The sequence below is a fragment of the Tiliqua scincoides genome, chromosome 14, assembly GCF_035046505.1.
Source record: "Tiliqua scincoides isolate rTilSci1 chromosome 14, rTilSci1.hap2, whole genome shotgun sequence".
Lineage (NCBI taxonomy): Eukaryota > Metazoa > Chordata > Lepidosauria > Squamata > Scincidae > Tiliqua > Tiliqua scincoides.
Window position 1 is genome coordinate 12,931,336 of NC_089834.1, and position 15,625 is coordinate 12,946,960.

The window sequence follows — 15,625 nt, forward strand, 5'->3', positions numbered from 1 at the left end:
GCTAAGCAGGGTCAGGCCTGGTTAGTACTTGGATGGGAGACTGCCTGGGAATACTGGGTGCTATAGGCTTCTACCATAGTCTTTTGAGTCTGAAGGTTGCCAACCATCTCCCTATACTAAACACTATCTCCCGATCTTGTCTGATCGCGGAAGCTAAGCAGGGTCAGGCCTGGTTAGTACTTGGATGGGAGACCACCTGGGAATACCGGGTGCTGTAGGCTTAGACCATAGTCTTTTGAGACTGAAGGTTGTCAACCATCTCCCTATACTGAACACTATCTCCCGATCTCGTCTGATCTCGGAAGCTAAGCAGGGTCAGGCCTGGTTAGTACTTGGATGGGAGACCGCCTGGGAATACTGGGTGCTGTAGGCTTCTACCATAGGCTTTGGAGACTGAAGGTTGCCAACCAACCAAATATCAGAGGTTGCCATAGTACTGTGCAAGCTACGCTTGGGAAGTCCAGTTGCATCCGTGTTAGGAATCTCCTTGATGTTGTGGAGCCCCATAAAAATTTCCCAAGCAAAGTATAAAACCAGTTAATGTAGCTTGCTTTTCCTCTTTCTGTACTTGTAGGTGGAGTCACCCCTGGTCAGGCTAATGAGAAACGGAGTCTTTTCCTCCCCTTGCCTTTAAAAAGTCCTTCAGTAAATGCAGCTTCCCCACCCTTTGTCTGGCACCTGGGGCCATTGCAGGTTCAATGATTAACTGGCATGTTCTTGCCAAGGAAGTTGAAGCCGTTTGGCTCCTAGGGCCAGGCTACGCCTTGTGGTTGATAAGGGGCTGTGGCGGGCCTGGCTGATTTTCACTCTAAATTGAGTCTGCGTTGGGATGGATGGTGGGTGGGCCTAAGGGTAAGAGCCCCCTCCTCCCATGCCTCTGTCTTGATTAGGATCCCCCTCCCCCATTATTTAGGAAAGAGTCACTAGTTGGGTTATTTGTCTACAAGAAATGGTGAGGTGGTTCCCTTCTCTTGCGCTGCTCCGTCATGCCCACAGGCTGTTCTGTAAGGTCAGGTTGTTACTTCTGTGGAATTTCCAATCACTTTTCTCACCATTGCTTTTGCCTCCCTGCACGTTTGCCTCTTTCAAAATAAAGAAAGGGTTGCTTTAATTCAGGCTGCATTTGTTGTCCTTTTCGAGGGAGCGTGAGGCAGGCTTTGCTGTTGGTGGCTTTGGCCGAATGCTTCCCTTCCAGAGTAAAGCCTAACTTGGTTTCTTGCCGATCGGTGCTGCCTCTTCTCACAGGGTCCCGCCGGCATTTCCGCAGGAAGTATGTCCGGGCTCGTGGATACGGCAGAGCACGACGTCGTACCAGAAGTTGCTCTTTCCCCATCCTTCAGATATTTCTTCTGGACAATCTGTGGGGAAGTATGGCATGTGCAGCAGCAAGAAAAGGCACCGCGTCATGTGGGGCACTGTCTCTGCAACTGTGTTTTCGGTCATGTGACAGTTCAGCCCCCTTCTCTCAGTCTTTCCTGCTCCCACCTCCTTTGGGGCCATTGCTTTTGAACCCATTTAACATGCGTGCATACCAGGTCGTTGGAGAGTTGTCCTTTGATGCTCTTTTCATGGCTCAGGTGGAATGCAAACAGAAATGCGCTACGGGCTTCGCTGCTGCGGAGGGGCCGTCCGAGCTTCCGCTGTAAACCTCGCCTATAAAAATATTGGTTTGGGTTTGAAACTTGGTGTATAAGTTTAGAGCTTGGGAGGAAAAAGCCTTCCTCGTTTTGGGGGGATTTGAAGTGTTTGCTTTGCTGAGAAGGCTCCAGAATTAGAAACTGCCAGTTTGCTCAGTCCTCGCAGAAACTTTGCTGGCCAGACTTCAGAAAAGAGTGGCCTGCATTGAGAGTGGGGTGGAGGCAACCGACAGAGATGTTCCTCTGTAATATTAAGGCCTGTAGGGGAGAGGGGTGAGGGATGACATCTGCCAGCCTGCAGCTCCTCTGGCATGGGCTGAAGCCCTGTCTCAAGGTCTAAGCCTTGAGCCAGTCCACAGGCAAAACCGCCACCCCAAAGTTGTCACCAGAGCATCGCATTCCTTCTTGCCCCTGGCCCTTCCCTCTTACCGTCACATCCAAGAATTGGATGTGAAGGTGAGCCTTGCAAATCCTGCCCTTGCACCAGCTCAACAGTCAGCTTTGAGATGCAAAGTGAGTTTTGCCAAACCCATTAGCATCTGATACTTGTGCAGCTCCTTTCCCCCCTGTATTTTTGCTTGCAGTGCAAAAATACTCTTCTCCCCGCACCCCAGTTGCTGCCACTCAAGTGAGTGTAGTAACAGCTACTCAGGCAGTTTTAGAAAAAACAATGATCATCGTTTGGCTGTGATCGCAGGCCCTTAGTCGGCACACAGCCAGGTTTGTTTTGTCCGATTTCCCACAATATTATTTTTTAAAATGTTCTGTTTTAGGGTTTAGAAAAAACCCAACCCAAGCGCTCCCTTCCTCTTGCTCCAGCAACGCGTCAAAACGAGGTGTCCTTGCCTGGCAGCTTGTTCTTTTCCCCCTCCTCTGCAGACCCCTGTTCATGAGCTGAAACAGCAGCAGCTGTGCCAAGTGCCCGCTTTTGCTCTGGCAAGCCGTTGGCCGTCTGTTTCGCTCTGTCTGCATCACGATTGTCACAGCTAATTTTGCGGTGGGTTTTTGTGCATTGCCACAGATTTTCCAGGGCAGACCTTCCATGGAAACTGCTGCAGTTACAGAGCCCTTTGTGCTCCTACCTGGTACTTATCTCTGCTCATGGCGCAAAGCACATGGCACAAAGCAGTGAAGTCATCGGCTGCTTTTCTGGCCTCCCTTTTGGGGTGAGATATGAACCTAGTTGTTGCTGTGAGCCAGGCAGACCTGATGATGCATCTCCAGCTGTCCAAAGAGCCCTGGAGTGTAAGGTTAGGTTGCTCAGGAACCGATAACCGGCGTGACTTGAAGCGCTCGCTCGTCGCTTCAGACCAGGCGTCTCCAAGAATTCCTCCTGTGCATCACCAGCCTTGTTGAAATGAATGGGAGTTTATGTGGGCAGTCTGGATTGTTCCTTTATTCCCACAGAGCTTGCGCCAGAGGAGTACCTGTTGAATTCTGGCCTGTGGCTGATCAGTCAGAGTAAGTTGGTTTCACGGGGGAAACGTGGCAAGCCTTTGCCCTCTTCGGTTTTAGTTCTGGACCCTTCAAAGTAGGGACCCCACCTCTCCAGCGTGGTGTGCCGCCTTCAGCAGTGGAGCCCTGCTAATTGGAAATCGGGGCCCCAGGTTGCCGGTCTGCACAGCGCACAAGTGCAACTGTTGCCTAATTATAGCCAAACCATTCTTGCATGCAAAATACCTGCCAGGGGCCTGTTCTCTTGTGCTTGAGAAGTGCCCTGTGCGTCCTGGCATTGTATAGCTAATAGAGGCATGGCCGTGCCATGGGGAGGAAGATATCTTTGACTCTCCCCCCACACACACACATCTCACCATAACATGTTCTTTTCACAATCTTTTCCCCCCCTTACATGCCCCAGGAACCGATATAAAGACAAGTATTTTATTGTGCAAGCAAGTCAGCCCAACTATCCATAATAAAGTCTAGCCTGACATATATCTACACCTCCCTTCAGGCTTCCAGGGTCATCTGGTGCTGCCCCTCTTGGCTCCAGCCGCTCGGCATTCCAAACTCTTTGCTTTGTTGGATCTTGGCTTCTACTGTCTGTGGTGTTTCTGCCCATGGTTTCTGATTTCGGAGGGCAGAGGCCGGCCTCCTCTCTCCCGTGCCACCTCCGTGCTGTAAAGGCTTCAGAAGTGTTTTGGTGATGTCCAGCTTGCTGTGCTATCTTCCCCCTTTGGGGAATGGCCGTGTCTCCTTATCTTAAGGAAGAGTGAGTCATGGGGAGCCTGGCTGGCTTGCTGGATGACTAATGGCCATTTGTCATGGTCTGAATCAGAAGCGCGCTCTTCATTGAAGCCCAGCGCCGGGGGTATGAACCATCTGCCGTGGGTAGATGTGGGTGCCCTATGGATGCAGCCGTTTTTGTTAAATGATAAGCAGCAGCCTGGGGTTCTGAACTGTGGGGCTGGGGGGGGGGGATTGGATGTCAGGCCCTAGAGAAGAAACAGTGCTTGTCTGGAAGTGAGCTTCATTTGCATCTCAAACCCTTTAAGATCTGGCTTCCTTCCTCTTTGGCGTAAGCTGGTGGAATGCGCAGGTCGATGTCTGAAAATAAGGGAAGCGTCAGCAAATGCTGCGCTGAGTCCTCTTAGAATTATTGCCTTGTTGCAATCTCATTATTTACATTGGGGGTCGTTCATTGTCTCTAAACGTTAATGACTTTTTACTAAGGAGCTGGATTGTGGCTTCCACCGAGTCCAGCGAAAGCCCCACATCGACACTTTCTCCGCACTACACTTTCGACATCCCGTGTTGCGGTCCTGTGCGGTGCATCGTTTGTCTGCTTTGAGACACTTAATAAATACTATTTAGTGTGGTGAGCAGAGTCTGCTCGCTGTGTGTTTGCAGCTCGTACTCCTGGTCACCTGATGCTTTGTACTGACCACAGTTAGCAGCAAAGACCGGACTGAGCGAATCTTTCCTCTCTTCCCTCCCTATGCCTTCCACTGTCTGTCTGACCGCATGGTGTCGTCCTGCTCTTTTCCTTGAAGGAATGCCACAGCTCAGGGCAATTGTTCAACCTTGCATTGGTGAATCCCTCACTGTCAATGTAAAGCACTGTGAATTTCATCCCCTCCCCTCTTTCCTGGTTAGCAACAATGAAGGCTCATTGTGACATCTGAATTGGGAAATAGAGATTTTTTTTGGGGGGGGGGATATAGATTTTTATTTAAAAAGTTTCATACTACAATACAATACAAAACTACATCTGAATTGGTCACCATCATTTGCTCTCAGGCCAATTAAAAGCAGGATTAGAGCCCTGTTTTAAATTGCTGATTGAAGATCAAACTGTGATTCAGACATCACCATAAACTGTGGCTATCCCTAACCGCAGAAGGGAGAGTGGAGCTTGCACAGAACATGTGAACCTGCTGCCTTCTCCTAAGTCAGATCACTGGTTGGCCACACTGAGCACTGTCTGCTGTGCCTGGCAGTGTCTCTCCAGGACTTCAGACAGAGAAGGGCCTTTCCCAGCCCTGTCTGGAAAGGCACGCAGAAAGGCCCTGGGTTCAAAGCGTGTGCGCTTCAGCTTTGGCGATGGCAGCAGAGCCTCAGCCCAAGAGTTGGTCCCCATGGCCCTGAGAGCAGCCTAATCTATGGTCACGGCATAGATCCAGTGTGCTTGCCAAATGGCTTTGTGGCATGCTTGGGGTCCACTTGCTTTCATTTCAGGTGAAGTTTCACAGGCTGTCACCCTTGGCTTCATTAATGGCGCGCAGTTCGGCGGCTAATTTCCGTTCTTCATACCCGTCGCTTGCCTCTCTTTTCACCCTGGTGAGCTTGTAGTGGGTTCGCTCTGAAGTCAGTGACTAAAAAGCAGTGCTGAGCGGGAGCCGGTGCCAGTCCATGACTGGCAGTGCCAATCAAGCAGGAAAGACTCCATTTGGATTCCAGAGTTGTTTACCCGGCTTGCAGCAAGTAGTCATTATATGTAAATGGACAACCTCTGTTGGGCAGATCCCAAACAGAGAGGCAATTAGCGCAAGGGGCCGCCTGCTTCTGTTTGACTTTCCTCCGAAGACTACATGGGGGCAGTGATACCAAGAGAGAGAGAGATAATTGCAGGTCTGTGTGTTGGCAAATGAATTGCCATTTTAGATAACGAAAAACACGCATTCCAGTTCTTTTGCACAATCTGCTGAACTCGGCTGAACACTCAGCTGTTTGTTGGCAAACTTGATATTCGGCCTTTATCTTGATCATACACTTGGGATCCATTTGCAAGTATAATATGTATGTTCCAGCTAATTTTTTCCTCCCAGTAAAAAAAAACTTGACTGGCACAGTGAGACATAGTTCAGGCTTCTCAATGTTGGTTCTCTGAAGGTAGCTAGTCTATTTGGTCTCATCTCTTAGGATATTTCTTTAAGAGCTACTTTTAGAAATAACCAGGTTTGCTCATTTTAGAAAGTGTCATTTTCCTGGTGTTGATAAAAAGCACACTTTTTCCTTCTCGGTGGCTCCCAGCTCTGAAGAAAGGATCAGTTGCGATGAAGTTTACATGGAGTTTTAGTAGGAAGGACATGCTTGTTACTCTTGCATCTCTTACCCCTTTAGGACTTGCATAAGAACATAAGAACAGCCCCACTGGATCAGGCCATAGGCCCATCTAGTCCAGCTTCCTGTATCTCACAGCGGCCCACCAAATGCCCCAGGGAGCACCCCAGATAACAAGAGACCTCATCCTGGTGCCCTCCCTTGCATCTGGCATTCTGACATAACCCATTTCTAAAATCAGGAGGTTGCGCATACACATCATGGCTTATACCCCGTAATGGACTTTTTCCCCTTGTTTCTGATTTTGAGAAGCAGGCCTAAGGCGAGTCGTCTGTGAGCTCCACTGTTTCTCAAAAGTCATGCATAGTGAACTTTGCATTGGAGATGTTCAGCACCTAGGAATTAGTGGTGTAGTAACAGACCATGATCCAGGGTTCAGGCAGTGTAAGGGGCAAAGATGATCAGCTTCAGAGACCATGCTGCAGCCATCGGTGTTGAAAGAGGGCAGGCTAGAGGGGTGTTCCTAAAGGATGGTTCGTGGAAGGATCATCAGCTGAGCCTCTTTTAAACAGGCTGAGTGGGCTGGAAATCAAGGATTTTGTTTTGTGGGGTCGTGAGATGAATGAAAGGCATCACATCTCCAATACATAAGTTGGGAGGGGTTGCGGAAGAGTAACCAGTGGTAGGTGTCGTGTTGATGAGGGTTGATGGCCAGTAAGCAGCTCGATGAACTGGCCAGCCCCTTACATGAATACAAATATATGTTTTAACTGATTTCTGACCTGCTTTTACTGAAGATTCTCCAAGGGGTTCGCAAAAAATATAAACATAATAATAGTAATAATAATGGAGTAAAACCAAAGAAAAGCCCCACAGAAAGGACCCTTCCTCCGGTCACTCTGCTTAATCTGTGATAGCATCCAGAGAAGGACTCTCAACATAAGAACAGCCCCACTGGATCAGGCCAGAGGCCCATCTAGTCCAGCTTCCTGTATCTCACAGCGGCCCACCAAATGCCCCAGGGAGCACACCAGATAACAAGAGACCTGCAAGGTCTCCTGGGAATTGTAGTTAAGAACATAAGAACATCAGACCAGAGGCCCATCTAGTCCAGCTTCCTGTATCTCACAGCGGCCCACCAAATGCCCCAGGGAGCACACCAGATAACAAGAGACCTGCATCCTGGTGCCCTCCCTTGCATCTGGCATTCGGACATAGCCCATTTCTAAAATCAGGAGGTGGCACATACGCATCATGGCTTGTACCCCGTAATGGATTTTTCCTCCAGAAACTTGTCCAATCCCCTTTTAAAGGCGTCCAGGCCAGACGCCATCACCACATCCTGTGGCAAGGAGTTCCACAGACCAACCACACATGTGGGCAGGAGGAGGAAGTCCTTCAAGTTGGTGCCTAGCCTGTAAGGTCCTTCCATGTAAACTTAGCACTTTTTGTGCCGAAAGATGGTAGACTTGACTTTTTTTGCATTTGGTGTTCTGTATATTTTGTGTATTAAGGGGGGGTGCAGAATTCTCATCTGTGGTTGTGCCTTTGGTCCCGTGTCTTACAGAGCTCTCTCCTCCCCCTCTTCAGACAGGTCGAATCGACAAGTCCTACCCCACAGTATGTGGCCACACAGGACCCGTGCTCGACATCGACTGGTGTCCTCACAACGACCACGTCATCGCCAGTGGCTCAGAAGACTGCACCGTCATGGTAAGTGGCTATGAAAAGCATTCTGAAAATATGGATTTCTCCTTTTACCTTCTAGAAGCAGCTCTGCGGACGTGCGCTGGGCAAACCTCGTTGTGCTGGTGTTGACTGATAGCCACAAATCCTTGTTTCAGTTTCAAAAACCCGAACAGAACTTGGTGCCAGTAGATGGCAGAAATACAGCTCCATACTCACTGCAGGTCTGGCAGGCAGGAGTAGCTAGTTGATTTCCTGCCTCTTTAAATGGAATTGAACAGCCACGCTGACGAGATAAGTACGTTTGATTTTGGAAAGGGTGTCTCTCCTGCTTTCTGCATTGCTTTAGCTCTCAGTGACACGCTCCAGGGCAAAAAGGTCCCTTTTGCATCGCTGGTAAACCCAAGTGCACAAACCGTAGTGACTCAGGTTTGCCTGGGTCTCCCAAGGCTCCTGTCCCCTGTGTTGAAAGACCTCAGTTTAATGCTGCGCTATCGAAGTGTGTGTGATTACCAACCTCGAAATGGCTTTGGAGTGCAGTCAGCATGTGCCACCGAATCTGTGCTAGTTAATCAGTGGCAGATGCTTGCAGTGGCTGTTGCATCTTGCCTGTGACTAGGAAGCCAGGAAGGAGGAAGTTGCCCCTAAATTGCTTTTAACAAGGTAGGGGTGTGTGTGCCTGTGCAGGGTCAAAGTTTTGTGTTTGTCAGGTCAGAAGACTCCTTTTCTTCGTGCTGCAGCTGCTTGTTCATCATGACCCTTGGATTTCTCTTCCGCTCCAGGGGATCTCCTCTCATTGCCATCCCCTGTGATCTCACAGTCTTGGGACACTTTTGTAATGTTAACACAATGTACAGTATTCTTTTAAAAAAAGAAACAAATTTTTGGTTTTCAGAGCCTGCCACTGAACTGGATTTGTGGGCTACAGGATGCGGAATGTTCCATATGGCGCTGTAATTCAGAAGGCACGTGAAATGGAATGAATGCTCTCTGAAGCCTGAACAGTGGGCGGTTTGGCAGAGCTCAACTCTGGAGCTTCTTGACAGAGGGACGGGTTTGCCTCTAATCCAAGCTGCATGGGAGACCATGTGTGGTGCTGGAGGAGGTGACGTTTGAGCAAAGGCCAGTAGAGCTGTAGTGGCAACCAATATTGGATTGAGTGTAAGGACAGGCAACATCTGAGGGAGGGATTGGGACCTGGCAGCCAAGTGGCTGAATCGGTCCTCTGGATGCAAATGCGCATGGAGGGTTTTGGTGGCTGCACAGCTATGAGACTTGCTTTCTGTTAACTCAGAGGGGAAGTGGCATAATCCTGGCCCCCTTTACTCCATCACTGTCTCAGAGTAGCCCCTGGTTGCTGATCAAAGGTCTCAAACATCTGAGGTTATTTAGATATGTAGTTTGGGTAGTGAGACGCCTTGGAAATTGCTTTCTCTCTGTTTTGCACAGTCAACATGTGGGTCCCCCCCCTTTTTGCACTGGAAGCTAGTCATGGAATGCTCTGATTGGTTGGCTGCTGTGATATTGCGAGGTTACCCTTCCCCTTGCCTTCCAGGGACTGGGTCTAAAAAAAAACACACTGAATTAACGTGCTTTGTGTGGGGAAAAGCAAAGGCTGATGCACTTAAAGCTGGGTGGGGAGACTCTGCTCAAATTTCCTTCTTTTGCAAAGGTGGCACTTCAAGGGCACATAGAGCAGGACCTCCTTGGTTGTGGCTCCCAGTAGTTCTCCAGCCAGGGTTTCAATGAGGTCCAACCCACTTAGCTGCAGCCCCCTTCCCAGTCTCTGCCACCGGGCTCAGCTCTGTTTGTCTTTAGTGTTTGATGCTCGTTGCAACTTTTTTTTTTTTAACGGAGAAGAGACTTGCCAGCCTTCTATAAATAAAACACATGCGCAGCTTTTTCATAAAACCAAGGTGAGCACTTTTACCCTGTGGGCTCCTCTCTTGCTTGGCTTCCAGAAAGGCTTCCATTAGGCCATGTTGTGTAGCCTTCTCGTCTGGATTGTTCACTTTGAAGAACGGTTTTTCTCCTGCCAGCAAATAAGGAACTGCTTAAATGTGGATTCTTCGGAACTTTTTGAATGACAGTAATAAACTGCAGGTTTGTCTGGAGAGCGTCGGGTTGTACAAGGGTTTTGTGGAGGTTGCCAGACGGCTCTTCTCAGATGGGAGGAATTATTTTCAGCCGGAGCCAGTTGGTCCGCCTTTCGGAGAAGGTGGGCGTCCAGCGTCCGCGCAAAGCGAAGGTTTGCCTTCACAGAGGCTTCGGTGACGCGATTGGCCTCTGTCTGCCAAGCAAGCCCCTGAGGTTGCCAGGCACACTTACGCCTGCAGCTCTTGGGGTTCCACACGAGCCCCTCAAATAGGTGGCCTTGCAAGCGCTGTCTTGGTGACTGGGCGTGGACTAAGACCCAGCTGGAATGGAAAGCAGAACCTCCAGCCCGTGAGGCTGGAAGTATTTTCTGTTGTTTCCAAACCTCTGTAAGGAGGTGTAGCCCTTAGATGGAAAAATCAGAGGGGTCTGGAACGAAACGTAGTGCTCTCTGTTGAAAGGCTGCGAAAGCCAGGAAGGAGATGGAGAAAGCAGAGCTGGTAGACGCCGATGGCGGCGTTTCACTCAGGGCTGATTCTGAGGCCTGGCGTCCCTGTGCAAGCACGAGGCGCTTCCCTCGCTGATTCCTGCATAATTGGGACCAGGGACAGCATCTTGGAACAGGGGATGTGGCTTTGCTGCAGCTCCGGCCCTGGTGCCTGTAGGAATTAACAGCTGGAGCGACCCCTTCCACGTGGCGGCTTCCCCCACTGGGAGCCCTTCTGGAGAGCCAGACACGGCTTCTGTCTCTTCCTTGAAAATGTTTGCAAGACGTGTCGATTTAGGGAGCAAATTCTCAAAATTATTGATGCCTTTGGCCTGCATTCTGGTTTTATCTTCTTGTGCCTCACTACAGAAAAGCGCTGAACACAAACATTCATTCTGTTCAGGAAAGCACTGGACCGAACATCTGGGCATCTGCCAACCAGCCTTGCGTGCCCTGATTGGCACCCTCTCTCTCCGATTTCATACCTCAGAAAGGCAGCTGGCGCTCCTCCCTGCTGAGGAATGGAGGGGTCGGCTCAGGCCGCCCTGTTCCTCTTCTTGCGCTGCACTCTTGAGTGAGATGATTGGGGCTACAGTTCTTCGGCCTGCCAAAGGGTCTCACAGAGCCAGTCGCTGCTCTGCAGTTGAGCTAACTCTGGGACTGCCACCTGCCGCCTCAGCCCAGCTCTTGGCCTGCGTAAAGGTCTGTTGCAGCCTGGCGGTGAGGGAGACTAGTTTGATCTTAACTGCTCACCTCTGCTGTAGCCTGGGCACTCGGCTGAATGTGGACCCAGTGCAAGAGGGGGTCTCATTTTCTGTCACCACAGTTGTTTGGGTGGTTTTCACCAGGGTGGTGGTGGACAGAATTCTTGGGAGATGTGGGGTCGACCGCATGAGTGCTTGTCCCTTTCCCTGCTCACGCTGACCACCTACTGCTCACGAGCGTCTGTTTCAGTTTGTTGTGTGCGAGGCAGTGTGTGTACTGGTGCTCCGGCGCAAAGAGCAGAGTAAAACCTCGCGTGGCTGTTTGCGTATGATGCAATGTTTGTTCTCCTCCGTGTTTGTCCTGGCCGGTCAGCGGAGCAGCAGCGGCAGACATGCTCGTCGCCAGGAACGCATCTGTGAATTCCTGGGGCTGCAGTCCTCTAGATCGTGCCTGCCTGAGAAAGTCACGTTATCTGTGACAAAAGCTCGATGATCTGTGTTGCCCCGCAGCATACTGTGTGAGTGATGAAACTTGTGCTGCAGCTGGGTCTTTTTTTGGCACCAGAGACGGATAGTTTTGGTACCTGCAGCCCTGTCCCCCCCACCTGTGAGGCCCGGCCTGGCACCCGAGAGAGCCATAGCAGATAAAACCAGGTGGAGTTCACTGTAGTGCAGCAGTTAAGGGGTCTCCTCGGGGCCAGGCCTTCCAAGAGAGTCAAGGGAGTCTCTGGGCCAACTCTTCCCCCGCCTTCTCCAATGAGTTGTACTCCAAGCACTTCTGAAATGGAGGGTTCATCCTGCGGCTTCCCCTGTGCTCCTGAGACCCTCTGCAGGGCAGCCTTAGAGTCCAAGGTGCCCCACAGGCTGCCCTTGTCTGGTTCCTCCGTTAGGGATTCGTGGCCTGCTGGCCTTCACACCACGGCCCTTGCCTTTACTTGCAACCTCCCACCCCTTATCTGGGAAAAGCTTCCTGCACCACAAAGTTCTCTCTCTCTTTTACCAACTCCAAGCCAATGAAATAGCTCTCTCTCTGTGAACGCTTTGTGTTTTTGCCTTTTGTGTCAGGCCACTCCTCTGCTGGTAAAATGTCTGGGGGATGTTTTTCATGAGCAGCTGTAGCGATAGCAAGAGGACTGGGCTTGAATGTGAAGGGCCAGTCCCAGAGCCGGGGCCAGCTGATGTTCTGTTGTAGATCCTTGCCTGGTGGAGGGCACTGCTGTTTCTGCGTGCCAGGGGGCACACCTTTTCTGCTGCAGCTCACACCCGGGCAGTGGTCTGGGTTATGCCAGCCGGGGCTGACTTCCTTGAGTGCTTTGGGTTTGTTCTGCATCTTGATGTTGCTCAGGAGACCGGCTCCCCTCATCTTGTCTCCCTGTTTTCTTTTTTTGGTTCCAAACCATACAAGGGGAATTGTGGTTTGTCAGCGCTGGGGCAGGCGCACAGGTGACTCACCACTTAAAACACGGGGCGGCAGTGTTTGAATCTGCTCCTCTTAGCCTTGAGTGGGCCAGTGCAGGCCATTGACCTGGGACAGTGGCGGGTGATGGTGGTACGTCTGCTCTGGAAGGTGGCTAAGTCTTTCCCTAAGAACAGCCTCCCTGGATCAGGCCATAGGCCCATCTATTCCAGCTTCCTGTATCTCACAGCGGCCCACCAAATGCCCCAGGGAGCACACCAGATGACAAGAGACCTGCAAGGCCTCCTGGGAATTGTAGTTAAGAACATAAGAACAGCTCCACTGGATCAGGCCATAGGCCCATCTAGTCCAGCTTCCTGTATCTCACAGCGGCCCACCAAATGCCCCAGGGAGCACACCAGATGACAAGAGACCTGCAAGGCCTCCTGGGAATTGTAGTTAAGAACATAAGAACAGCTCCACTGGATCAGGCCATAGGCCCATCTAGTCCAGCTTCCTGTATCTCACAGCAGCCCACCAAATGCCCCAGGGAGCACACCAGATTACAAGAGACCTGCAAGGCTTCCTGGGAATTGTAGTTAAGAACATAAGAACAGCTCCACTGGATCAGGCCATAGGCCCATCTATTCCAGCTTCCTGTATCTCACAGCGGCCCACCAAATGCCCCAGGGAGCACTCCAGGCAACAGACTGGGTGTCCTGGCCAGACCTCAGGATTGCGCCAGCAGCTTTTTGCTTTTGGCCGTCGCAAGCCAATTTTTCGGGACCTGTGCTGTTTCCCCACCAGAAATGGACAATTAGATAGCAAGAGGCATATTGTCATTTTGCTGCCACCTGCTGGTGATGGATGGCATTTCTTCAGCATTTGACTCTCACCCGCCCCCCCCACGCGCCCCCCCCCCCCATTAAGCCAGCGCAGGTTCAGAAAGAATGATTGACCAGGGATGACTCATGGAGAAGATTCCCAGGAGGCTGCTCTTGAGGAGTTCTGCCAGCCTTAGAAAAATACCATTAACCTGATTTTTTTTTGGGGGGGGGGGGGCGGCTAAAAGGCTTGGGATGTGTTTAGCAGGGAGTGGAAGTTAAGAATTTGTTACCCAAAGGCTGTACGGATGGGGGGGCGGGCAGATCAGCGCTGTGGCCTGTCTACCCCTGCTGGGTTTTTCTGCCTGCCTACACACACAATGCCATTTGTGATATTCAAGCTGGAACAGAAAATGAAGTGTCCTTTTAGCAATGCACCCTCGCCCTCCCTTAGTCTAGGAGAGAAAACGCAGCTCTGAATGAAGGACAGTCTGGCACAGGTTGCGGGCTCACCGGCTGAATACAGCCTTTCCCAAATCACAAATACTGCAGCCCAGCTGGTGTTTGGCAATCTCTGGGCATGTGCGGTCCCAGGTAGACTGCAAAAACCAGGATATTCGGTGCATGGCTGAATCCCCAGTCCGGGTCACCAGCCTTGCAGGGAACCATTACAGTGAGAACAGGTGAGAAATGTGCCAATAAGAGGCGATTCCTTATTTGTCTTGCGGCGCAGGACGGGGTCGTGTTTTTCTTTCCCTGCCTCGGCTCAGCCAAACGGTCTCCACAAAGGGGTCTCCTTGGAGAGCTCCTCTTGGCTGGCTGTAAGGTTGTGCTGTTCGGGTGTGCAGAACAAAGGCTGTTTAACAGCCTGCCTGTGATGTCTGCTGCTGGAGAGCTTGGGGAGAAATGGGGTCTGCGTTACAGGCAGGCATCCGGCTCCCGATCAAGCTGCAGTTGTCTGTGTGACACTTGCGCCAACCTCTGGTCGCTCGACAGGACTCTCTCGCAAGTCAGGAGGCCTCCTCCACCTGTTGGAGACTGATTTCTCCCTCCTCCTTTGCAGGTCTGGCAGATTCCTGAGAACGGACTGACGCTGTCCCTGACGGAGCCGGTGGTTGTCTTAGAGGGTCACTCAAAGAGAGTGGGCATCGTGGCCTGGCACCCCACCGCACGCAACGTGCTGCTGAGTGCAGGTAAGCCGTGGGCCAGTGGGTCATGTGAGCAGAGTGTGGTGTGACCACTGACAGTCCCAGGACGTGGTGCTGCTGGGGAAACACCAGTACCCAACATTTGCTCCCTGCTTTTGGGTATTCATGTGTTTCACAGACACCATCCCGGAGTCCTGGCCTGTGAGGCAGATTGACAATCCCAACAGGTGGGGTTGGGGCAGAGAGGGAGGTTCCCCTGGGGCTACCAGCCCACTCTCTTCACTGCCACACCTCCAGCCAGAGAGGCCTCTGTCCCTGACGCTCACCTTTGTTGTCCCAGTAGCTTCTTTCGCAGGCACACTGGCAAAGTGGCTTCGGTTCTTTCCTGGAACCAGGAAAAGCTACCCAGAGCTCCTAAATGGGACCCTTCCAAGGGCAACTAGCCATCAAGAGTTAAAAATGAAAAGAACAGCAATCAGAACAAAACGCAGCAGGACACAATATAACAGAGACACTCCTGGAACATCAGAAGAGGACAAGCCCTGGTTATTATAGCCCAGGGCCCAAAGAATACTCTTCTGTGTTTTACCCAGCAGCGAGGGGGGCAGATGAACTTCCTGGGGTAAAGAGGGCCATCCTGTCCTCTTGTTTCTGGGTGGTCAAGACCAGATTGCTCTTGAGGATGGGTTGGAACTAGGGAGGCTTCTATTCCATTCTCTGATGTTCCCTTCGACATGAATGTTGACGCCCTGGGCGAGCGAGAAATGGGAAATGAAGGATGAGCACCTGGTTCCTCTAAACACACAGTGCTCATTTCATCTTGTCCTCTTTCAGGTTGCGACAACGCCATAATCATCTGGAACGTGGGGACAGGCGAACCCCTCATAAACCTCGACGACCTGCACCAGGATATGATCTACAACGTGAGCTGGAATCGCAATGGCAGCCTCATCTGCACAGCTTCCAAAGACAAGAAAGTGCGAGTGATTGACCCCAGGAAGCAGGAAATTGTTGCTGTGAGTCCAGGCTGTGCCGCTAAACGGTTCGGACACCTCTGCAGCTGGTGTCTGGTGAAATTCTTTGCTGAGGAAGCAAAAGAGAGAACCGTCAATGATCGTTGGTCATGACGTACGTGGTGAGCCGCTG

General features: G+C 51.1%; 1 protein-coding gene and 1 pseudogene across 2 annotated transcripts in view; both read left to right on the forward strand.

The window, feature by feature from the left end:
* Nucleotides 1-15,625, forward strand: part of CORO1C (coronin 1C) — a 55,683-nt gene that overhangs the window by 32,251 nt on the left and 7,807 nt on the right. For both annotated transcript variants that reach the window (XM_066609588.1, XM_066609589.1), the window contains exons 3-5: nucleotides 7,731-7,853; nucleotides 14,395-14,524; nucleotides 15,314-15,495. In XM_066609588.1, the coding sequence (XP_066465685.1) occupies nucleotides 7,731-7,853; nucleotides 14,395-14,524; nucleotides 15,314-15,495 (435 nt within the window). The remainder of the gene's footprint in view (nucleotides 1-7,730; nucleotides 7,854-14,394; nucleotides 14,525-15,313; nucleotides 15,496-15,625) is intronic.
* Nucleotides 251-373, forward strand: LOC136634863 (5S ribosomal RNA; annotated as a pseudogene).